This window comes from Ambystoma mexicanum, chromosome 3p (assembly GCF_040938575.1).
Source record: "Ambystoma mexicanum isolate Mex_15411 chromosome 3p, UKY_AmexF1_1, whole genome shotgun sequence".
NCBI lineage: Eukaryota > Metazoa > Chordata > Amphibia > Caudata > Ambystomatidae > Ambystoma > Ambystoma mexicanum.
In genome coordinates, this window is record NC_090925.1 from 1,112,989,615 (window position 1) to 1,113,015,646 (window position 26,032).

Sequence of the window (26,032 nt, forward strand, 5' to 3'; positions counted from 1 at the left end):
TTCACGGACGGGCCAGAAACCTGAGTCACCCATGCAGGCTGCCATCGATCAGTGGTTAATGTTAACCCTGTTCAGTCACACAAGCGGACCTATATGGTCTTGGGCACTACTGCTTCAAACAACGATGCAGTGCTGTAAGGAAGTGAATGAAAGGGGGCACGATTTAGTGAAATTATAAGAGTTGTCTAGGAATAGCAACATAGGATCAATTAAGCTAAGAGCAATGTGATGCAAGCTGGGGAGAGAACCCACGACAAATAGTACAATATGGGAGTTGCAGGTTTAAGGCAACCAAACAGAGTGATTTATCAGATTTCCTCTAAATGAGTAATCACGTTGCAAAGGCCACCGAGGGAGGAAGACATTTCAGATTTACAGGAGAAGGTCATGGGGCCACGTTTCTAGCAGAACAAAAAAAAAGACAGACAATTCAAAGACAAGCTATCAAGGTGCTGAAGGTCTAAAACTATAATACAATATGAGAAATCACTTAAGAACGTAAAAAGCAAACCGAGGGAGATGGGGAATGGAGGGTTAATTTCAGAAACATTCAGACTGTGTAAAAGGCATAAACCATAGAAGAAGACAGAAAACTTAAATATATGTATTGCTATAAGAGAACATGACCATTTGTTTAACAGACCAAGAAAACTGGATGGTCATTTAGGGATTAAACAATAGGTTCTATTGTTGGCCAGTTCAACAACATTGGATGAAACGCCGACCAGGCCCTGCAAGGATTTAAACGAGTTAACTGTAAGGTAGAAAAGAAAAAAAAAAAAAAGAGATCGGTTCAGAATGTTAAACGAACAGCAATCTCACAAGGCTTGAGGAGACTCCGAGTATCCCAAGGAAAGGAGGTTTCCTGGAAATGATGGACAATAAAATGTGCAGCAAAAAAAAAAAAAAAACAATAGAAATGTAGGCTGTCGGCTGTCATGAAGACCAGGCTAAGAAAGTAATGGTAAAGATGTAAAGCTTGCGAGAACATAGGTCTGTGTGTGCATAAAGCAGGCAAGAGTTGCATAGATGGGACACTTGTAGATAAATGTGCTTTTTGGATATAATAGAGCAGCTAATAGTCTGTATGGTCCAGGAGGTAGTGGACTGGCCAGCTACCTGCCTAAACTGGATTCCCTACTATTTTTATCTCATGGCTTTTCTGCTGTGGTCTTCTATTTTGTTTTATACCACAATGGATATACCCTCACAAAATTGTATTTACTATTTTCTAAGACCCTCTAAAAACATTTGACTTTTCCATTCTTACTGTCACTAATCATGCAAACGTGCAGGTTTTAGGGCAACTGACTGCTTCTCTGAGTGACCCGAAATGCTGCTTAGGACTGCTATCGCACTCAACAAATGTGGCCAAATGAGACAACAGTGGGAAGCAAGCCTTGCACAGGCACTCTCAGAACTGGGATGTTGCTGGTGCTCTACCCGTCTCCCTGGACTCACTTCATAATGTGGCCACAGAACTCCTAAAGCAGATGGAGCAATAAGAAACGGGAGTCTGTCCCTTCCGGTTTTAATCCCTCTTAGCACTTATAAGGAGCCAGGTTTTGCTTTTCATCATAATTGATTTTTGCTGTTAACTATTTATTTGCTGATTAGGTTTCAAAATGTTTAATTGCAATGGTCAACAGCCTGCACAGAGGTCAAGGATTGCAGCAGCATGCCGTTTTAACAACCGACTCGTGCTTGGGCAGGTATGAAGAAGTAGGGGGAAGTAGGAGGAAGTATGAATCTTTCATTCCAACAAGCTAAACTTACTCAGGGACCATGTAAATTAAACCACCAAAAACGAAGATATCAAATGAAAGCATAATGTGTGTGGGCGGAGTTAGTTATTAATCAAAGGGATATAAACGTCATTTAGGGACATGTAAAACGTGTGGCGGGGGAAAAGGCAATATGCAATTTCCTTTTTTGCGCACGGTAAAAGCAGTGTGCAAGAGGGCAACTTAGCGTCCACAAAGGTGACGCCATCGAAACAGAAGGAACCTAGTGCTGGTCATTGAGACATAAACCTAGTGCTTTAAACAAAAATGCTTCGCAGAAGGTTAATATGGCAGACTGGGCATTACTGTAGCTTTAGGGCGAGGGTGTTCAAGAGTTTGGATGTGCATCTTTCATGCAACCTTGTAGGTTACAGGCATTCTCTTTACTTTCTCCAGTGGTAGAGTTAAGGGAGCGGAAGAAAAATTGGTTGACTATGAGTGGAATAAAGAGCTGGCCAATTTTAATGTGTTGCAATGAAAGGCCAAAGAACTCAGGGAGGGCGTTTCATAGTTTGCCTGCGAAGATGATAAACTATTTCCTCCCTTCCTTAGAACGAAAGAGGGGCGAGAAAACGTGCAATAGCTAATTTAGCCCAAATATTCAGTGTATAACAAGTATTAACAAAGTTACACGTTTTTGCATAGGTAAGGAACAGGCATTTTCCAGATGCTGCCAAAAAAGCATTGCCTACCCGTAAAATGGCAATGCCTGGAGTTTACAGTGCACACCATGTTTTGGAAAAACTCACTCATCGAATGAAATAAAAAAATATATATCAATGAATAAAAATTTAAAAAATACCAGTTCTCAATTTCTTAGTTGCTGGACTGAATTGAGCAAATCATGCCATCATAATGAAAATTGAATGGTGGATGCTCAGAAATCAAGCCCGTTTGAAGAAAAATACAATTACTTCAAATTAAAAAAAAAAAAACACACTGATCAAGATTTTTAAGTATTCAAAAATCAGATATAATATCAAAAATGTGAAACTCCCAGTTATGTTTATATGGTACAGCTCCACACAGTCTGGTCTTAGCTACAAATCCGCCCACAGACAACTTTTGATGACTCTTAGATCCGAGTAGTCTAGATGACCAGACTTCCTTGTGGGACACATTTTCCTTACTCATCATGTACTTTTGAAGTTTCTTTAAAAAAAAATAATAAAAAAAGACTTCTCAGCACTCTGGCAGATGCACAGTAAAACAGTAAGTGCTCTGAAGAGTTCAAAATTAAGATTTGATGAGCAGGAGCTAAAACAAGCACCTGGGTGTCCAGCATTACCCAGTGGGCCCGAGTCACGTTTATGTAACATATGTATATGTTTGTAAGGCACCAAATGGCCTGGGGAGACAGACGTAGCTCCTGGCAGCTGTTGGTTCCAAGCTAACTAGGCTCTTCTAGGCTAGCTCCCAGCAATTTCGAACCCTTGCATGGTTCACATCCCTGTCAAGTTAACCATTCCCGGTCTGTTTTGTTTGTGGCTGCCATTTATAAAATATATTTTTGCGAGTACTTTGAATAAATTAGGTTTTTTTACTTTACTGCTGGGTTTCTATCAGCAATGAACCAGAGTTAGTGCCTTGTCTCATGTGTGAGATGATCTCGATATGTGGCATAGTGGTCCATTTTACTCCCTAAAATTAGGCTACATTTATGACGTATGCAAGCGTTTGCTTCGTGAGGCTAGCTGCAGTGCTTCGACTAGTCTAAAAAGTGACGAGCCCTGCAAATTTGTCTTCATCTTTAACCCCTTAAGTGCCAAGGACGAGATTTCTCGTCCTTTTTGGCACCTTGTTTTGTGTGATCCCTGTAGGGAATCACACAAAACAGTAATCCAACCCCCGGGCTATGTGAGGGGGAGGTCCTCCCTCACTGCCAAGGGGCTGGATTACCTTCAGTTTCACGCCGGCGTGCGTAATGCACGTCGGCATGAAACAAAGTAATTTTCACGGTGAAAATAGAAGGCGAGTGTTCACCTTTCTCCTCCTCGATCTCCGGCTGTACTTCAAGCCGTAGATCGGGGGAAGATTATGCCCTTTCCAACGACACCCTGTGTGACAGCATTCCTGCCCCCGGATCGGGCACAGGTTGCTCGATGCGCGGACAGCAATGGCCACTAGACACGAGGGAAACGTTTGTGACGTGGGGGGGTATGCTTAAGTAAGCAGCCCCCACCCCCCCCCCCCCCGGTCCCCAAAGCATGGGGGCACATATATAATGACCCCTGGGGGCAGACAGGTGACCATCTCCCCCCAGTCCCCCCAGGAATGGGGGGCATAAACAAAAAAAAAAAAGAAAAATAAAGAAAACCGTGAAGGGAAGGGGGAGAGGGTTTGGGGGCCCTAGCCACCACGGATTTTGTCGGAAATGGGGTCATTGGAAAGGGGAGACTCTCTCCTTTCCAATGACACCCTTTGTGACAGCATTGCTGCCTGCGGATTGGACACAGGGCGCTCGATGCGCGGGCAGCAATGCCCACTAGACACAGGGATGTCTTTGAATACGGGGGGGGTGGGGGCTGGTTACATTAAGCAGCCCTCACCCCCCCAGACCCCAAACCATGGGGGCACATGTGTACAACACTGGGGGCAGATGGCTGATCACCTGCCCCCAGGGAAGGGGGCAAAAAAAAAAATTACAAAAGGGAATTTTGGGTGGGATTGGGGGGCCACTAGCCACCAGGGATATATTTGACAGAAACGGGGGGTGGCCCTCCCCAAGGGGAAATGGGGGAACCCCTTATAGCCCTCCCTGGGGGCAGATATCAGCTCCTAGGAAGGGGCATCTGACCCCAGGGAGGGCTGCATGAGATGCCCCCCCTACATTTGGTGTGGGGGGGGTAGAGGGTCACCCCCCAGTACATTAGAAAATTACCTGGTGGTTTAGGGTGCCCCTCTGCCCGTCCTAAAGTGTAGTGTACCTTTTCCATTTTTTTTCTTTGTTTACAAAACTTGCCTTGGTGCAGAGGGGCACATTGGTGTGCCAATCTGGCGCCGGGGTGCCCAAACCTTACTGCCCCACCCACTGTGGGGCCTGTCCCACCATTTTTGGGGGGTCTCTCCCCCACCCCAAACGGAGAGGGGGTGAACCTCACGTAGCCGTTTGTAGGAGAGCCAGGGAGGCCTGCATGAGGTGCCCCGGCCACCCATTTTGGGTAACGGGGAGAGGGCCCCCAAAAATGGTGGGACAGGCCGCACAGTGGGTGGGGCAGTAAGGTTTGTTCACCCCAGCGCCAGATTGATATGCCAATGTGCCTCTCTGCACCAAGGGGAGTTGGGTTACCAAAGGAAAAAAGTGAAAATGGTGGAACACTTTTATGGGGGTGGTTGTGGGGCAACCCAAAGGGTCAGGGAATTTTCTAATGGGATGGGGCATTGACCCCCTCGCCCCCCACCCGCAATGAAGTGGGTGCCATGTCATGCAGCCCTCCCTGGGACCAGATATCTGCTCCTAGGAAGGGATGCCGGAGGACAGAGGAGTGCAGGACAGCCCCCCCCCCTTTTCTGCCCCCAGGGAGGGCTACATTTTGCTGGTGTGACCGTAGGTAACATGTTTTTTGTTTTGTTTACAGCTTTTTCTATCCGAGCAGCTGCAACTTTATGTGAGTACTATTTTTTATTATTCTATGGCCCACTGTCAGTGGGGTGGGTGAGACTGGGGCTGGATTGTTGGTGGTGTGGGTGGGAATGGCCCGTCTAGGCAGATCACCTCCAACCGTCCGGGAGTTGCGGCTGGTTTGCATGACAGCTTTTCCCTTCGGGGAGATATTGGCACACTGCCGAGACTCCTTGGTGGGGAGAAGCTTAACACAGGGCAGCCAGGACTCCAGCAAAGTCGGCTGTAACATCCCTGGACTTGGGCACCCTTCTCCATGTGGGTCTTTGCCAGGGGTTCTGGGTAATAAATTCTGGCCCGATTTGCTTAAGTCAGACCTCTGTGGATTCCCACGGGTGTCCTCTTTTGGGAAATGCATGGGGTTCCCGGTTTTCTTTGCTGGCTTTGACACCCTAGGGCCAAATCTGTAGGTTGCCCACACGAACAAAATGGTCAGTGGCGAAAGGCTTGGGGTTACCCTTTTCCTTTTGCGCCCCCGGTAGGTGCACCCACACATGTGAGGTACCGTTTTCATCGGGACACCTGTGGGAACACGGGAAGGTATAACATTTGTTGTGTTTGTGTGGTTTTCATAACGTTTTACCCATTTGCTGGTGCCCTTTGTTGCACAACCCTTTCATTTCCCCAATGTGACCTACATTTAGTTGTTGTTTTAGCCACCATACACTTCTGTAACCTGCACAAGTCACCTACCCTTGAAAAGGTCTGCCTGTGCTCTTTCAAAAAATGTATGTTTGCCGTTCCTCACCACAATGGTTTTCCCGACTTACACATGCTAAGTGCGTCTGTTCAGGCCGTGAGCATAAAACACATGTGTACCATGGCTCAGTGTTTGGCTTGTGGTATTGCTTGTTTTGTAAAACTACAAAAAATGTGTGCTTTCCTAACTGCAAGAGTCGGGGAATGTAGCAGAGCATTGCTTTTCTCAAAATTCATAGAAGCCATTGCCGTACCAAGCCAACCATGTCCAACGCATACCTTTTTTTCGGTCATTTTCTCGCTTTTCCCCCCGATCTATGGCATTTTCCCCTACCTAGTTGTTGCCTGACCTACGCAAATCATCCCTTCCTAAACTTGGAATTTTGTCTACTTTTCAGAAATATATGCCTTTGTGTCCTCCAATTCGGCTTTCCTACCCTTTTCTTCCATTCCGTCCATGCATGTCCAATTGGCAAAAATGGCCAAAAATTGCCTACCTCTCACAAAACAGTTGATAACAACAAATTTTTTTTTTCGTTTCCACTCAACCTGTTCTTGAAAGCCAGGAAATTGGGGAATCAGCACAGCAAACCATTTATTTCTAGCTCTTACAAGGAAAAAAACACAGGCTTCTTTGTACATCATTTTATTGGCATTTTTTGAAAAAAAACCAAAATAGTCGCCCTCTTTGCTTATTTTCTCTGACCCCCCCCACAGCAACCTAGGATTCCTGGGTGGCGTTACGACCGCCTACATGTGGGGGGGGGGGGGGAAGATATCTCATGTAACAAAAAAGTTACAAGACATTGAATGGCCACATACCGAAATCACCAAAAAAGTCCCTGGCACTGGGGGATATATATATTTAATGTTCTCATTTAAAAGCAAGTATAGATTACAAAACGGTTTTAAAATAGCAAATACACTGTGTTTTAAAAAAGACTCCAGTCGAGCTACTCCTAACTGCCAAAAGTAAACTACTCTGGCCTCAAAAGCTTATTTGGAGCACTGTTCATAGTTGGAAATAAAAACACAAATGAAAGAATGCAAAGTGTCTTTGCCAAAGTAGCCAATACAGACGAAGGTTTCTTACAAGACATTGGGCCAGCTGGTAGCTACATTGAATCAGGTATTAGAGCACTGCTGATATCAGATGGAACACTGGATATTAGCACCCTGGGGAGGAGCACCGGGCAATAAGATTCCATGGGGAATCCATGGTGTCTGTAGCATGGCCCCTTTAAGGCCTTCACGCCTAGTTAATAAATACGGCCCCATCTAAGGCAGTGCACGAGTGGTGACCGACCAACACAGAACCTGTGTCCGTGTCTGTTTTTTTCAGGCCACACAACAAATGGCGATGAAGGGGTCTTTTTAGTTCAGCGATCTGAACTGTGGAACCACAGGACGATCGATCGATCAATCGTCCAGGGCAGCCTGGGCGAGGCAGAGTATCTGCAGTCCTGCCATTGGCTGTGCACGCCGCCCGTGTGCGACATGCTAGATCCATCAACCGCCTAGTTGCTGCAGCAGCCATTTGAATCTGCTGCGTATCACTCCGAAACGAGGTGAGCAAAGTGGCTCCCCTGCTGGCACGTAGCTATAGGTCTTTCCTGCTGATAATGGCGTGCAGCACCCAATTTTTGGCATCTCCCCTGTGGATTTTTCTCTGCTCTCTTATCAGTGTTGGCTGTGAGGAAGGTGTTTCCACAGGTGGTGTGCAGCAGATGATGCCTTCCTACAATCTGTGGCATGATTTAGATTGAAGCTCTCCCAGGAGAGTGCTTGTACGCCCTGGAGGAAGGGGATTTTTTTTTTCCAGCAACGCCAGAGTGGGCATTTGTGCCTGAATGGGGTTGCGGCTCCCCTCAGAGTGCTTGTGCGCCCTGAAGCTTGATGTGACTTTCTGCTGCAGAGCCTGCGTCATGGCAGTGAGGGACACCACATTTGGGCCATTAGTACTATGGACTCCCCAGGATATGACTGGGGCTGCGCTGATGTTTTTTATCGTATCAAGCAATGAGGCAAGAGCACCCGCTGCAGGAAGAATGCCTCGCCAACAAGGTTCCTTGCCCCCCCCTTACTGAGTTTGACGTTGTGGGCTCCCCTGCAGGTTTGGGCCCAAGGTGATATCTCTGGCCAGAGGCTCAAAATGTATTTTGACGCCACAGGGGTGTTAGAGGATCGAGCCAAGAATTCCACTCTCGTAGATTTGGCTGGCCCAGCAGGTCACAAGATGTTTAAAACACTAAGACCCACTGACAGCTCGTATGCGGCCGCTATCACAGCATTGAATGAATTCTTCGCCCCAATGGTGAACACTGATTATGAGAGATTTGTAACGAGGTTGCAACGCAGAAGGCCAGTGAGAGCATGCCGCTTTCCACAGGTGCCAACTAGCGTCCACATATGCATGGGCCAATGAAGAGGACGAGGTTTGAGAACAACTTATTCAGGGTATTCTGTCAGTCAAAATGCCTGGGTATTACTTGGACCCCCATTTTGTAGCTTGGCCGTTCGCATAAACTGGCGGATGTGAGGGCGTCAGAAATTGACGCAACTCTCAAGTCAATGAATCTAGAAGTGTGTGGTGGGCAAGCAGCCTGGTGGCATACAGGCTGGCAAAAGAAAGACTCGGCCTGGACCCAGTTCTGCATGCCCACATTGTGGTTATGACTTGCCACATAGGGGAGATTGCCCAGTCAATGGACACATCTGGGCAGTGTGGCATCCCAAATCATTTTGCACATGCATGCAGAGCTTTGGGACCGGCTACTCACTCAAGGGGGAAAGAACACACCAAGCTGCAGTTCCAGAAGCGGAGTTCACAGGTGCAAAACATCGGGCCAGGGGAAGAGTGAAGTGGAACGCCCACCACGTGAAAAGCACAAGTAAAGATGTGTTTTTTACCTCAACTGTGCTGAACATTAGTGGTAAAACAAAGTGCCAACCAAGGTGTGTGGTGAAAATTCTATACACAAATACTCCAGTGCTCATTGACATTGGAGTGTCAGTAAAGGTGATGGCAGAGACGCACTACAAGGCATTGCATCAACCTCCACCACTACATAAAATCCACATGCGTATTTACACGTTTGGGGGAAAATTTCCTGCTAACCCTGGAAGGTGTATTTGTGGCATCAGATCAGCATGATGAGGAGACAATTTACGCACTTTTTTGTGTCTAAAGTCAGCAAACAGACTTGCTGGGATGTGCAGAAGCGCTGGAACTTGTCCAGTTCACGTTTGAAGTATGCGTCGAGGATGTGCAGTCGTTAGTAGGAAGGTTCAAAGAGGTCTTCGCCGGAATTGGAAAAAGGAAAGGGGAGCCTATACAAGTCCACATCGACGAGACTGTACAACCAGCGATGCTCAAACACAGACGGGTGCCATTTCATCTGATGGACAAGGTGGAACAAGAACTTCAAAAACGTGTCCAATTGGACATGATTTAACCCGTGGATGAGCCCACTATAGGGGTCTCTCCAACTGTCACTGCTCGCAAACCACAACAGGCCGAGTCAGTCAGGATCTGCGTTGCCTACCTAACAAAGCAAAAAAAAAAAAAAGGGGGAGCACCATATCACACCCACCATTGATGACACTGTGCCCGACCTTCAGGCTACTAAGGTTTTTAAAAACTGGATCCAAGGCCCGGCTACAGTCAGCAACAAGATTCGATACATTACAACAACTTTTAGAACACAAAGGCCTCTGCAGGTGTAAGAGACTACATTTTGGGATATCTTCGGCTGCAGAGGTGTTAAAAAAATGCAATCCCTGAGACACTGGCCGGCCTTCATGGCACGCTGAACATCAGCAGGGATATCTTGGCGTTTGCCTGTTCTGAAACGGAGCACTTAATCAAGAAGGTCCTGGAGAAGATTTGTCCACTCAGTCCGACGCTCCATGAAGAAAAATGCGAGTTTTTGGTTTTTCTGGCTTCATCCAAGGTACAGGAAACGGTGTCCGAAATCCAAAGTTTTCTGGGTAGGGTCATGTATTGTGGCCGATTTTTTAAAAGACCTTGTGACCATCACAGAGCCTTTCAGGAATCTCACAAGAAATGAGTCTCTGTGACAGTGGACACCTCTGGAGCAGAGAGCTATTGAGGACATCAAGGCGTCCCTGTCGGCCAAGTGTTCTCTGGCATTTTTCAACCCCAGTTTGAGCACCAAAATAATTGTGGATGCCAGCCCTTTTGGTTTGGGGGCAGTCCTCTCCCAATTCAACCAGAAAGGGGAAGTGTGGCCAGTTGCATATGCCGGTAGAGCATCGTCAATGGCAGAACAGCACTACTCTCAAATTGAGCGCAAGGCACTGGCAGTGCTTTGGGGGCGTCGCCACCATCACCTGCAGATATTTCGAGAAACGAGTATGGGTGGTGACAGACCATCATCAAAACCCCTTGCCCGGATTGGAAAGTAGCTTTTAGCCCTTCAGGTATATAATTTAACTCTGATGTATCGACCCAGAAACGATAAGGCTGCCAATTATCTTCCCAGGTACCTGCTGAGAAGCACAAGGGAGACGATCAGTAAAGAAGAAAAGGCAGAGGATTTCATCAGCCTGGTCACAGAGAGGGTTGTGCTTAACTCAATATCAGTGGAAGAGTTGAGGGTCGAGTCAGATAAGGATGAGTGTTCCAAGATTCTGCGTGAGGCGGTGACTCAGTGTGAGTGGAGGCAGGTGCTGACTGACCTCAAAGACGAACAAAGAATACGAGGACAACGCTGGAACAGCTATGGCGTGTAAAAGGTGAGCTCACATTCGGCGAAGGTGGTCTCCTGCTGAGAGGATGAAGAATGGTGGTCCATGCCTCCCTGGTGCAGAAGGTCATCGAACTGGCACAACAAAGCCATCAACGTGCTGCCCAAGCTGAAGGTTCGGTTGCACCTGAAGGTTTGGTTTCCGGCATTGGAGGAAGTGGAACATTTTGTCAAAGCAGGTGTATGGTGCCAGGCGGCCACCCCGAACCACAAAGAACCTCTCATTGAGTGCATGGCCAGAAAACAGCATGGGAATGTGTGCATATGGATTTTGGGTCCACCAATGGGAATTCTCATTTCATGGTAATAGGCGACCAGTGGTCTCGATATCAGGAAGTGGAGTTTGTTGCATCGACTGCATTCCATGATCTAGTACCGGTAATGGAGAGATGTTTGCCACCCCCAGCCCATCGAGAGTTGTGCTTGGATAATGTGTCTCCATTTCAAAGTGCAGATTTCTCAGAGATCCTACAGGACCGTGGGGTGCGCTGCCGGATCAGACACTACCGTCTGATCACGGTATCCCACCAGGAAGATGTCTCTTACACACGAACCTAGGCCCCTCCATGTGGTTGATGTCAAGGGGTCCATGGTGACAGCATCAGATGGACAACGGACGATGTTTCTTACTGAAATGTTCCGGGGCTCCCGCCCCTGTGGGAGGAAGTATCCATGGAAGGTAAGGACGGACAGATGTCGAGGTTGGAGTTGAGAGAGAGCAAGGAGAGGAGAGAGAGCAAAGAGGAAAGATGACTGGTGTCTGACAGAGAGAGAAAAGTGAGAACAATAACTAAAGAGCAGCCCAAGAGCAGGATAGCCAGAGGAGGTACCCTGATTGCGAGTCCAGATGCCCGTCGGCATTCCTGGAAGATGATGTAGTACATGGCCAACGGTAGGGGACGATATCTCTGGGATTCAATTTGATTTAATGTTTCTGTCCGTTGGTTCAAAATGCATTTATGTACATGCTATGGTTAGGATTCTTTTTTTGCATTTGTTTGTCATGGAAAGGGAGGAGTGTAACATGGCCCCTTTAAAGCGTGATGATGTGTTCCGTCATTACGCCTAGTTAATAAATACGTCCTCGTCTCGTAAGGCAGTGCACGATTACCGACGAACACAGAACCTGTGTCTGCATCTCTGTTTATCAGACTGTTACTGCCTTTTTTTGCATGTTGGCACAAAGACCCAGAGAAGAGTGTTCTTCTCAAGATCTGATTGCTGTGGCCGCTAACTCTGAACGGTCACAAGCTACCATTAAGCACTTAGCAACACCAGCTCCATTCAATGCCTTAGTCCATCCTACCTCACTAATTAACACAAGCTCATCTAGATGGGCCCATTCAGATTTCAGCAATGCCCAAAAACTTGTGGTGTGCCCCTGTCATATTTAACCTCTGCAGGGATCCATTGGGGGAACTCCTTGGCAACCTCAATATCAAAAACCAACAATATGGTTATGTTACATATCTACCTGAAGAGCAACTATCATCATGACATTCGCCAAATGGATTACTGCCTCTCCCTCATTCAAGTGTGGATGTAAAGTTCCTACTTAAAACTTGAATGGAAACAAAAGTTATTCTTCCTCAGGAGGTGCCATTAATGGGATCTAGCCCAGAACTTTCTGACAGAGATGTAACGCAATTGCTTCTTTACACAACCCGCCCTATCAGACGCTTGCTCCGCTTCACCTGTGACTGGATACTTTCTATCAAAACACACATCATGATGATTACATGAACAAAATGGAACCTGCACACGCACCTAAGCAACAGAATCAAGCCCTTCAACCTTATCTCAGACTACAAAACCGTCATCCATGCCTACATGTGCATCCACGTGTATGGTGCAGTGCCTTTTTTTGTCGGTCTCCGTGACACAACCATGCCGCAGGTGAAAGCTGTCCAGCACACCCCAGCCCACCTCACTTCATCATAGGTTTGAATAAACGCAACTATATAAACCACAACATGCAAGCAACTTCACTTGTCAAGCCCTCCTGCATCTTACATAAAGCACTAATGACCAAGAGACTGTCATGACAAGTTGCTATCTCAGGAGGCCAACGCAAAAACAGGAACAAAAGCATCTGCAGACTAGAATCCTAAAAGTGCAAGATGATAACTAGAAGACACACGTTCTCCTGCTATGCTCACACACAACATACCCACAAACATCAGGTTGGCTCCCAAACTCCTGCACTTCAGTAAACAACTAATACACTGCTCTAGTGGGAACACTACTGTGCGAGAAAAACATGAAACACCAATGCTCCCATCACTTGACCTACTCCCTCCAGCCCAAGCAAACCTCTTCTACTTGGAATACATTCTGTTGCTTTCTTCCTAGGTTTGCACTTACCACCTACATACATCTGCCCGCATGTGCAAATTCTGTTTGGCATTAGTAAGCTGCAGGGCACACACTGGTTAAGTCTTGGGGAGGCAGAGGAAGGTCTAAGCGCCATGGCTTAAAGTGCAGAGGTTATGGAGTTTTGGGGGTGCACATGGTGTATGGGCAGGTAATTGCACGCCTGCACTTCTTATTGGTTTCTGAAACAACACTTGCACCTTCCTCACTAGAAAGCCATGGGACAGGGCGTTAACCGAGAGAGGTGTATGCAAGGAGGCACACAGTCAGGAAAGGCAGACAATGGTAGATGTTGACGAATATATATTTTTTAAAATACATTTGTAGATTGCTACAAAAAAACGAGTACAGCAAAAATCCAGTGCGCTAACAGCAACTTTCCAGAAACATACATTGAGAAAGTGAGTCACCTTGCTGTGGCGCTCTAAAATATCCTTAAAATGCCCCGCAGTAGAAAAAGAGCTAGTCATTTTTTCCTCTCTTTTGCTAAAACGGCATTCCCATAATTTATATAACTGAGATGATCAGTGGGATGTCTAGAATTTGAATTAAAAGGGCTTGTGCAGAAAGGCTGTGTACAAAAATGTCAATTGAAAGCTGGGTTTACAAAACTCGTGCTTTAAAAATAAGAACATTGTCCGTAGCTGCCCTGAACCAATAGGCAGTCAACCTTGATGTTACCCTCTAACACATTCCTCTATTCTGTTGCATTTCAATGCAAGGTAGAGCATGACCAGCATTTTAATTTACGCTGCCTCGGTATAGCACTTACTCGCTGGGAGATGGGGCAATCAGTTGAGAGTATGCACTAAAAACGTACGTTTACAGGGAAACGGAACTCCGGAAAAGAATGCATTGAAATGTACAAAACACAGTTTAGAACGTGTTCAAAACGTCTTGAGGGGGTGAGCAAACTGGCTTATAGTCACACAAACAAAATGGAAACATAAATAAATAAAGACCGTAAACATACACGAACAACTAACTTTACTGTAGTGAATAATACTTAAATACGAGCTAAAATATGCAGGTCTCGTGCAGATAACGAAGAGCCATGCCAGATTAAAACTGTTTTTCGAATGCACATTTAGAAAACATGCAAATTGCAACACACGTAAAAAAAAATAATAATAATAGCATATGGCATGGTAAAAGATGTTGGCAAAAATAGGGTGCGAACAAATAGATACAATATTTCAATTTTTTTTGGATTACATTTTTTTAAAAAATAGGATTTTGAAATAAAAAGAAAATTGTTCCCCACGGCATCGACTGCTCTCTTGATTCATCCAAAACACATTCGAATGTACAGCCAGGGAGCCGGGTGTCTGATTCCATGCTCGTGAAACACCGCGGCCTACCATGCCCCGTAAAATCCCCGCACTCGCGTGAATGCGCATCCGACGTCTGGGACGCCAAGCACGGCCCGGACTCAGAGCCTTTGGCGCTCACCTGCTGATATCTGCCGCTGCTGCTGGCATCCGCCATGACGGTGGCGATGCTGAGAAGACTCGGCGGTGGCCGTAGATGGAGGGGTAATGGGGCGGGGCAGCGCTCCGGGCGCAGGGGATCTCCTTCCCTAGGGAGGGCGCACGGTCTCGGTGGGTGAGCACCGACTCTGGGGGCTTTAGTGCGCACTCACTGGTACACTACAAACCCGACCTTCCTTCTCCTTCCTCTTTCCTGCTGCTCAATGAAGCGAAATGTTACCACCCTCCCCTTCTCCCAGGCAACTTCACTGCCGGTCTCAGCAAAGCTGTCAGAGGCCAGCGCCAAGTGCTTAAGACTGTTCTGCCCACAACCTTAATACATGCCACTTTGTATTTAGCGAATACAGTATGTGTACAATCCCAATGTGGAGTGCTGAGGCCATTTTTTTTGTAAAATATATATTGTTTTTCCATTATTACTTGTTTCAGCCTTCGTGCACCGTTTTAACTGCCAGTGAAGATAGAGGAGGGTTTTTAATTTTTCTATCGAACAATATCCATGTGGCAAGTACGTTATGGGTTTTATAACCAAGATTGTTTTACAGCATCAAAACATGCATTCATTTACAGGTACATTTTATTTAAATTGCTCGGTAAAACAAATTTCATCATCGAATCGTCGATAGAAAATGCCATTTGAACAAAATGTTATTCCATCAAACTTAAAGTATCTTCGCGATAGTATGGAACTCTTTTTTTAATCAAGTTCTAATGTTTTTTATTTATTTTTTGGAGTTTTATAAAGCTCTATCAACCAGCAAATCCACTACATTGACCTGATTATCAATGGCTGCATGGACCTTTACGCACACGTTCCTGCGTAAAATCCATAAGAATACCGTATCATAAAACTAGATTATCTTTATTATAAGTTTAGCCATCACAGAGATGTCAAGTTTCCCTGGCCTTGCGTGAGACGGCCACCCAGTCCTGTTTTGCTTTGATTTCTGGCACTTGTAGTTTTCCTACATTTAAATTGAGAAAGAAAAAACTATCAATACCAGAATCAACAGGTCTGGATTGCCTTTTCACACATGGCCTTGGGGTATTTGAGAGTTCTGCCATCACAGTCAACCATACATCATAAAACGTGTGAAATAACCCGTGTTAGATTATATGAACTGAAAGTTCATTTACAATCAATTTCTAACAAATAATTCCTACGAATTTCCTTAACTCACCAGGTGGCATAGGAGTAGGCCTAGCTATGGGGGTATTAGGCAGATCAGAGTCATGGTATTCAGGTGTATCTTCCTGGTTTAGGTGCCATTAGTGATTACCTCAACAGGGATTGAAATTAGGATTTGTTGACCAGGAGCAAAAAGCAGCTCCTGGGTATAGGTCATCAGCCATTAGCCAGGAGCAACTTCTAGAAAACAAGTACATAGTGCGTAGTAAATCCAACTTGGCGCAAGATGCAAACTATTATATTCTCCAATATGCTTTAAATGTCCCTTAGGTAGGCCCTTAATTCTCTTTTGTACACATTCCGAAACATACATTGTTATTTTTGTATGGCAGCACTTGCCTGGGGAGTCAAAATTAGCTCCTGCTAGCTGCTAGTTTGAAGGTAACTAGGCACCCCTTTGTTAGAACCAAGAGCTAAATAGCTCCCAGTTCCTGGCAATTTCGAATCCTGCCTCAAGCTCAGCGGGATCTCTAAGAGGTAATACAACTGCGTAATCCAGGGCTTACTCTCAGGAGTTGGAGTGGGATGGTTAACAGGTACAGGTGACACTTTTCATTTACACTAAATGAGAACATGTCCAGACACTATGTATGTGTATATTTTTAAAATATCATTACATAAGAAAAGTCAAGAGAATAAAATCCCTTCACTTACAGTTAATGAAACTTTATAAAATAATAGATGCCAGAACGTAGCAAGTAATTAAAATAATTGAAGAGTTTTCAAAGTTCAGTAGAGTCTCTCCTAGAAGACAAACTGCAGTAGGAGATATCCAACACAACTTTTCTACCTACACCAGCAAGTTTCAAAAGAGACAAAGGGGACCATTAAAGGAATGTTCACCCCCAAGATGTTTCTCCACCAACCATAATTTCACCCGTTCGACTCCACATAGCGATGTATTATAAAAAATATTGTGGAGCATCACTTAACATTTCAAAGAACGTATCACTGTGACTCACAAGTGTTTGCCATGACCATCTTGTGATAACATTATCTAAGACGTAAATCATTACATTTGAATGCTGCAGCGGCAATAAACTGTAGCATTTGTAGGCAACAGTCGTAGAAAAAGAATGGGATCAGTAGAATAAGATGATACCTTTCATCAGCAATTAATTAAATGCTTGACAGGTGGGCACGCCCGTGACCCCAGAAGTCCCTCCCTAGTGGAAGTCCCGGTCCGGAAGTGACATCATTCGGGTGACCCGGAAGGCCCGCCCTAGCGGAAAGCCTATCCCAGAAGTGAAGTAGTGGTGTTTAACCGGAATCTAGGCCCTAGCGGCTGTGTTATGCCGGCTGTGACATCATAGGTGCTAGCTGTGAGGCCCCCACAAAGCCTGTAGTCCCTAGGGCCCCCACTTGGGTTCTCCCGGAAGTCCAAACATGAGGGATGACCTATTCCGGAAGTGCAAAAGCGGAAAGATGCAAGATTATCGTAAAACGAGAAACTGAAGAGATATCCAGAGAGCAAAACACTATTACTTACAAAAGTATCAAATTGTTTTATTTATCATGATACAAAAATTTAAACATTTGAATATTTTAATGTTTACAAATATATTAAACAAACAGCAATAGAATTCATTAAAAACAATCTATCACAAGGGCGGATCTGTGAGGAGAAGTGTTATGTAGATCACATCCCTAAAAGAATGAACTCAACCGGTTTCGACGTAGAGTGTGTAGTAAACAACGTCTTCATCAGGCGATACAAAGCGAGAAGCTTATTTAGTAGCCATTAGTATGCAAAATGCCAAAGATGGATCGTATGCTGGAATCGTATCGCCAATGGAGTTGTGACTGTAGTTAACATGACACTGCTCTCAGTAGCCCCCTTCAAAGATTATGGTACGATGGCTTTCTGGAGGGTGATGCAACGAAGCAAATCGTGTCAGCAGATGTGCGCCTAGTGTACTGTGATAACAGGCAGACGTGTAGGTGCTGTTTAGGGGCTGGGATACTGTTCAATGTTTAGCAGAGAGCCTCCAAGCTCATCTACATCCAGACACTTAAATCCAAATTCGTATAATCCACTCTCCAAATGCCCTACTGTTTGTTCCAAGTCTTATACAGACTTATCCTGCTGTTTAATATATTTGTAAACATTAAAATAATCAAATGGGATGTGATGAATGTTTGTCCCACTCCCAATTGGCAAATAATGTTAATTAATTTAGTTATCTTTTTAGCCATTATTGGTTGGTTGAATGTCACTATGTATGATGTATGGTTTGGATGCTGCACTATGAATGTTTGTTGAGATGGGTGTATTTTAGTCACAGTTATTTGTTCATCTATGCTGGTGTGTTACGTGATTTATTGATGCTCTACAAAGTAGAATGCCATTAATTGACTTGTTCAAATTTTTGTATCATGATAAATAAAACAATTTGATACTTTTGTAAGTAATAGTGTTTTGCTCTCTGGATATCTCTTCAGTTTCTCGCTATTCCGGAAGTGGCCTAGGGCCCACCTGAAATACTCACCTCTTTGAGGTTATGGGTATGTCTGTTGTCCATGTCCATGTTGGTATGTCGGATGTCCCCCAAAGACCCGGAAGTTATGGCAGTTTTTGCTCTGGGGGCGCTAGGGGATGATGTCTGCGCAGGCCATCTTTAGGGGTGTGGCGTGAAGGGTGTATATATACAGCGGGTGTTTGGGAGGGAGGTACACGCCTCTCCTAAAGCCCTGGGAAAACCTGCTTGTGCAGTGCCCACGATACCCCAAGGTCTAGAAAGGTATGCACATTGTTGAATACCAGGGTATCTTGATGGTCAATTTGCTAAAGAGCGGTGTTTAGTATTGAGCAGAGGTGTGTTTCTCTGTGGTAACAACGTTGAAAATAAAAAACATAGCATGCATACAAGGATTTTGTCAAAAGGAAAAAATAAAAAATAAAAATGAATTTTGATATTCCCTATAAAAAATATATAAATATGATTTTTAATATTGTTATATAAAAATATGAATGTTCTATTTCATAAGTAATATAATAATACAAATGGATATTAATATTTATATAGGATATGAATATGTATGTTATAATAATCAGAAATGTTTTATATACCATTAATCAGATCATTCATTAGAAATAATAATGGGGTAAAGGGGTGTGCTATTTCTGAGCACACAAGATTTTGTGAATCATTGTGGCTGTTCTTTGAAAAGGCTCTGTGGTAGCCCCCTGAGGGTATAGCATGACTTCGGACGGCAAGGGGTCTCTCCGCAGAACAGCTAATGCATGTCGCGAGCGTGTGCAAACAGTGTAAACCATGGGCTGGCTGTATTTATAGCCAGTGCTTGTCTGGGTTGTGAAACAAACCCATGATATAATGTGTTCAGGTTACAGGGTGGTTTCAGTTTTAAAAAAAACAGCTGTGACCAACAAATGCGTCCCTTGTAATATACGTGACTACATTCCAAGCATTTGAAAGCGAAACTGCACTTCATTACCCATTGCGCAGGATCTACGTATTAGGGCCCAGGGCCTGCTGGGTAATTACTGAAAAGGGACATATGGAATGGTGTAGGGTGACCCTCCAAGGCCTTTGTCTCAGAGATAGCTAGAATCCTGCTAGTTCAAAAAACTATATATAGGGGGTTGGATCCCGGTCTAGTCTTTTGCATATTTTACATTTTTGCAGGCGCTTGTGAGCCCCTGGGGTGAAAGAGAGTATGCAGGATACTACTAAAGAGCATGAAGTAAGTATTTGCAGATTCTATTTTGAAAAGATGTAACAGATAGAATGTTAAAATATGTACTGAATATGTATTTTTTATTTAATTTTACAGATTTATGCAGCACCCAGTTTCTATGATCCAATAGATTTCAACCCTCTAACCAACCCATGTATGCCTTTGTGCAATAATTTTTAACTGCATTTGAGAGCTGACCATGTTTATGTTTAAAGCACATGCTCCTGGTAGTATGTTGTTTAGAGGGGAATTATGGTATGCTGGCCTCAACAGCATATCACCAGGAGTATATGCTTTTATCTGAATGTAACAAACCGTCTTTTTCTGCTCCGAGCGTTGAAAAGGTTCACCGATTTAGTGCTGATCCCTGTCACAGAAATTGATAGACACAGCATTGATAGCCAGTGTAAATACTTTCTTAAGTAGCGCCGTTTCTTGTTCGCTGCTTTGATACGAGCAAAGATCTCTCGGCGAGTCTAATGTTAGTGATTTATGACTAGCACAAGGGCGTGTGAGGAACCAATGTCTGTTTGAAAGCTTATGAGTGCAACAGACTTAGCCATTAACTACTGGGCACATAAGGAGATTAACTACGAGTACGGCGTACAGCGGTCGGAGTACTCAAAATTCTACTGTTTTGATTTGTACACATGTGTGTCTGTTTAGAGCTGCCTTAGGTGGCTGTTTTAGGTAACGGCTACACTAATACACTGTACTTTGTGATTTGGCTTAATTAGAGTTTTAGTGCATTTAATATATGGAATTAAGGTCTGCCAGTAGTTGTAAATCGGTTAACATGACAGAAGGCAGTCCTTTCCCCCTAAGACATGATGCAAATATAAACCTCTCTGTCTATCCAGCCTGCGCTAGCCGAGCATGTAAACGAAAAATTATAACTCAGCCTGGTTTATTATCCAATGGAAAGCTAGCAAAGATGACAACATCCTTCAGTAAAATAGAACACACTATGTCTGTGGCCCCGATTCAACTAACTGAAATAGAAGAAGAAAACAGTTTATTTGAGATAGCTGAAGAAATGTGCCAATCTCTTCCGTGTATTGGCTCTAAACTGTTCGCCCAGGTACTGCAGAGGCCAAATGCAAACAAACTTAATTATTTAAAACATGCTTCTTTTGGTAGTAAAGAACCCTTTGAAGGCCATGAAAGTAATGAGACAATTGTATCCAACCAAACCAATGCTGAGTCAGTACTGCCAGCTGCAGCAGGTTCTTGTCCTCCTCATCTACCTGCGGCAAACTGTCAAGTACGGACTTTGCAAACCCTAGCAGAACAAGGCATGTCTGCAGCTATGCTTGCAGAGGATAGATTTGATGTGCAGGATTCACAAGGTATTTTAGAGACACAACCATCAAATATACTGTTACCTCTGTTGTCGAAGTGGCTGAGAAAAATAAACTCATGGACAGATACGACGAGGTTGAACCGTGCACAGGGCTGATAATTCATAAAGAGATACGAGCTGCTCCAGATGCGGCTCCACCTGGAATGAAGCTGGGTACTCTTGAACACAGTGTGCCCCAAGTTAGTATCTCTGACGCCTCTAATGATTTAAGTTTTGCCAGCATGAATTGTGGGGAATTGTTTGAAGCCCTAGAAAATCTGTTAACTATCCTTGTGGATAAGTTTGACAACATTGAGCAGAAATTAGAGGTCCACTCGTTGCTGCTACATAAATGTATCAACAGAGGTAGGAAAACTCTTAGAGACAACAGTACTAACACGACACCAGAGAATTGTGAGAATGAGATACACACTGAGTATGCTGAACCCCTCCACTGAAACTAATGATGAATACAACATAGCTGAGAGTAGCACCAATTCCAACAATGCCAATAAAAAATTGAGCAAAAAATATAATAAGAAAAGATCACTTCTTATAAAGAAGAAAAGATGCTCTCTAGCTGTGATGTACGGCAGTAGGCCAATTCAACCGTCTAATAATGGATGCATTATAAGTGAAACTATTACCTCTAATATTGATAGAGATAATATAAATTCGCAATTAGCTGACCTTAAGAAGAAAAAAGGTAAGCCTATACCACTCTCTTTAGAGCCGAATTGTGTGGGTGAACCTAAGGTGGTGATACATGCTAATTGTGAGAAAGGTATACCTAAACGACTAAAAAATGCACTACACATGCCAAATATTAGATCTTTCATGGCGAGCTCCGCACAAAAAGCAAGAAAGGAAGGATAGGACAACTATGGCACACCCTAGTGACGAAAAATGTTTGAAATATTAATAGTCAGCTTAGATACTAGGTGTTTAGACAGAATGCTTATCAAGTATGAGGTGCAGAGGAGAGAGGGGCAACCATGACACCTTGGTTGCACAATACAATGAAGAGAATTTAAGTTCCCAAACCGGGAACTCACGTCCCCTGCACACTATCTAATATCTGGAATACCAGACCAACAAGTAGATATATTTAACAATTGATTTTTCTTAATAAATTCAGGAAAGTCTGTAAATGGTAATGCATAAAAAGCGATAATATGTTCAAAACAATGACTTTGACTCAGGTAAGGTTACAAGAAACATTCTTGATTGTTTATTCTTGATGTTGAAGCTGTGGAAGGCCCAACGCGTTTCGAGTGCTACAACACTCTTCATCAGGGGCAATAACAAGGGTTTCTAGGAAAAAATATATATATAATATGTACATTAGGAATATATTTACACTAACAACATTTGTTCAACAACATTTCCAAATAACTCATTTTAGATCAGGATATGTATCACAATAACACATGGCATTCAAGGATTACCTATGTAACAGGACGTGTATCACAATAACACATGGCATTCAGGGATTATCTATGTAACAGGACGTATGACATTTTTGAATATACTGACTATATATTAACCCTCAAGGGGACAACCTATCCTCCATTAATACCTGTAGAAACTAATGGACAATTCACTAGGTAAGTAGTATCTTCACTGCTATGATCGAATATAGAAAAAATATATAGAGAATAACTTATGAAAGTCAATGCATTAAAGTTTAAATAAGATAGAGTGAGCAACTGTGTAATTATATAAAGAGTCTAACCTTGTGTTTTTTATAAAAATGAGAGAGGTACTTCAAGAGAACGGAGGTGGTCTGGGGCGGGAAAACCAGGCCTTCGTCCAAACAAGACAGCGGATCTTAGATGGTAAATCCTTAACTGTAGAGATGAACATCAAAAACGTCTATTTAGACCATTGTATGTGACATAGTTGCAATAGAATAAGTTAAGCCAGTAATGAGTCACTTACACCGGTAACGCGGTTGACCAATATCAACGAAAGCTGAGGGGAAGTAGTACGCAATAACCGCAAAAGGTATGGAAGTTGTTCAGGGCCGGAGCGCTGCGAAAAAGTAAGTAGGGTCTCAGTAATGGACACAAGAAGTGAACAGGGTGTTCAAATGCTTTGTTGTGAAAGAAAGGGGTGAGCCAGTATTGGAAGCTTAAAATTCTTACCTAGTGTAAACCAGTGTGGCACACATGGAGACCAGCTGCCGAAGGGTTGCTCGACTCCATGGGAAGTGCCGCCACTGTTTATCAAATAGTTAGTAGTGTGACGTAATCACGTGCTTGCGTGTAATGCGTCATACTGTGCGCTGAGCTCTAGGCTTGGATCGATGAAAGTTAGCCACAATTAAATCTAATTAGTCTCCTCTGGAAGGATGCTTTACAGGGGCAAGTATGGCTCTAAGAGCTTAATCAGTTGAGTGAGAAGAGAAAAAAGAAAAAGACAGACCGCGGCGTGTTTACCATGTGACGTCATTACGCAAAGGCGTCCATGATGCAACATGTAAACAAACCTAGTGACGGGGTGAAGGAAATGATATCATGTGTTCTTAAAGTTAATGACAATGCCCAAAATGTGCATAATCCTTGATGGTTGAAATTAATATAATTCGTGCGAGAATCTGGACTCTAAATGGCTAAGCTTATAAAAATCATATGGATCATCATCCACGCATTTAAAGTATCATGAATAAAATACAATTAGAAAACTGGAGTTGTAGTTGTAATTATAGTAAAAAATAGTTGGTACTAATGGTTAGGTACATTATCATAATGCTACCAACCAATGCCATCCTGCCCACCCTTTTGGTTCACAGTCTAGTAAGGGGAATATCAATTGTACAGATTGTATAATACCGGGATGGAGTCAACAATATGTCTGGATATGAATAAACTTTGAAAACATTATAACATTTCTATTTAGCTGTCCAAGTTGGTTGGTTCACAGTCTTATAATGTGGTTATGAAAATTCTAACCAACAATCATAGCAAGTGTTTTAAAGAGACGTTGTTGGAGATGCATGGGAAGAGAGCATTTGTTTAAATGAATGGTCCTAAATAGTACTCTTCATTTAGACCAAGTGGGGTCATTGCATCTAGTCTATGAATCCAGTACAATTCTTTTTGTGCCAAGAGTTTGGGTAGGTCACCTCCTCGTTGGAGGGGGTGTAATACCTCTAGTATGGCAAATCTCATTTGCGAGATATTATGCTTATTGTCTCTAAAATGCCGGAATACAGGTGACTTCACATTTTTTGTGCGAATCTGAGACTTATGTTCAGTCCATCTTTCTTTAGCTTTTCTACTGGTTTTCCCAACATAGTATTTCCCACAGGGGCATCTAATGGTGTAGATGACATTTTTGGAATCACAGGTAGCGAAGTTTTTTAGGAAAATCTTTTTACCATTGTTCGGATGTCTGATGTAATTACCTTTGATGATGTTCGAGCAGTGTTGACAATTAAGGCAAGGAAAAGTACCATTACTTGATGGCTTCAAAGTCCTTTGGGTAGATTTTTTAGGTCTTTCAGCTTTGATTAGCATGTCTCTGAAATTCCGTCCTCTTTTGTATGCTAGCATTGGGGGGACTGGAAAGAGACGGTTGAGGTTAGGATCCGATTTTATAAGATCCCAATTCTTCGTGATGATTTTTTTGACTTGAAAGCTCTGGGCAGAGTACTTCAATGTGTAAATGAGATTTGACTGAGTTAGTTTCGGTTGTTTGTTAAGTAATAAGTGACGGGGGTGTGCTTCTGTCCTGGAAATGGCTTGAGCTACTACTTCTTCCGGGAAACCTCTTTCTACAAATCTTGATCGTATTGTATCAAATTCTGTCTGAAGTTTTTCAATGTTGGAGGTTATCCGTTTAGCCCGCAATAGTTGGCTATATGGTAGGTTTTCTTTTAAATGTCTCGGATGAAAACTGTTGAAATGAAGGGAACTGTTAACATCAGTTGGTTTTCTGTACATTAGTGTTGTTAATTCCATGTTTTTCCATTCTACTGTTACGTCCAGAAAGTTCACCTGTGGTGTGCCAATTTCCATAGTGAATTTGATTCGTGGGTTACATTGGTTAATATATTGCCAAAAATCTGTCAGTTCCTGCTGTGTGCCGTTCCAAATGCCAAATACATCGTCAATATATCTTAACCAGCAATGTATTCTGTGTTTCCAATGAGGTTGATCCAAAACAAAGGTTTTCTCAAAGTAGAACATGAAGATATTTGCGTAGGATGGAGCCACAGCCGAACCCATAGAGGTACCCGAAATCTGTAAATAGTACTTATCATTAAATCTGAAGTAATTGTTGTAGAGTATCAGATTGATAAGTTCAATAGCAAAGGTTTTTTGAATCTGAATTTCATCATGTTGTAAAAGAAACCATTCTAGGGCCGCTATGCCTTCATCGTGGGGAATTGAAGTGTATAGACTTGTGACGTCCATAGAGAATATTAGAGGATCCGGAAAACTGATCTGTAAGTTGTTGATTTTCTGGAGAAAATGTGTGGTATCTTTTAGGTATGTCGGTATTTTCTGTACCAGGGGTTGCAGCGCTGTATCAAGGTAGACCGCCAAAGGTTGAAATATACTGTCAGTTCCAGCGACGATTGGTCTAAAGGGCGGGTCTTTGGGATCTTTATGAATTTTAGGTAGCCCATAGAAAACTGGGATAATTGGGTTAGTTTTAATTAAAAATTCTTCTGTTTTGTCTGAAATCCAATCCATCGTACTAGCCTTTTCAATTGTCTGTTTAATGATGGTGCTGATGTCATTTGTAGGATCGTTGTCAAGCAGTAAGTAAGTTTGTCTATCATCCAGTAGTTTAAGACAGCCCGTGTTGTATAGATTAGTGTCCATGAGTACAAGGGCTCCTCCTTTGTCGGCTTGTTTAATTGTGATAGAAGTGTCATTGGCAAGTTCTTTAATTAGTTTGAGTTGATGACGCCGAATATTCTGCTGAGTAGAGGTCTCATATTTGATTCTTCTCAGGTCACGAGTGGTTTTGGTTTTAAAGAGATTAAGGAGTGGATTGTTAATTTGCGGATGGAAATTACTCTGGTTCTTCATCTCTAGAAAATCATGTTGTT

At 43.4% G+C, this 26,032-nt stretch overlaps 1 protein-coding gene across 1 annotated transcript in view; it reads right to left on the minus strand.

Moving 5' to 3' along the window:
* Positions 1–15,040, minus strand: part of NDFIP1 (Nedd4 family interacting protein 1) — a 639,788-nt gene extending 624,748 nt beyond the window's left edge. The window contains exon 1 of the mRNA XM_069652470.1: positions 14,700–15,040. Within this exon, the coding sequence (XP_069508571.1) occupies positions 14,700–14,735 (36 nt within the window). The 5' untranslated portion in view covers positions 14,736–15,040. The remainder of the gene's footprint in view (positions 1–14,699) is intronic.
* Positions 15,041–26,032: the final 10,992 nt, after the last annotated feature.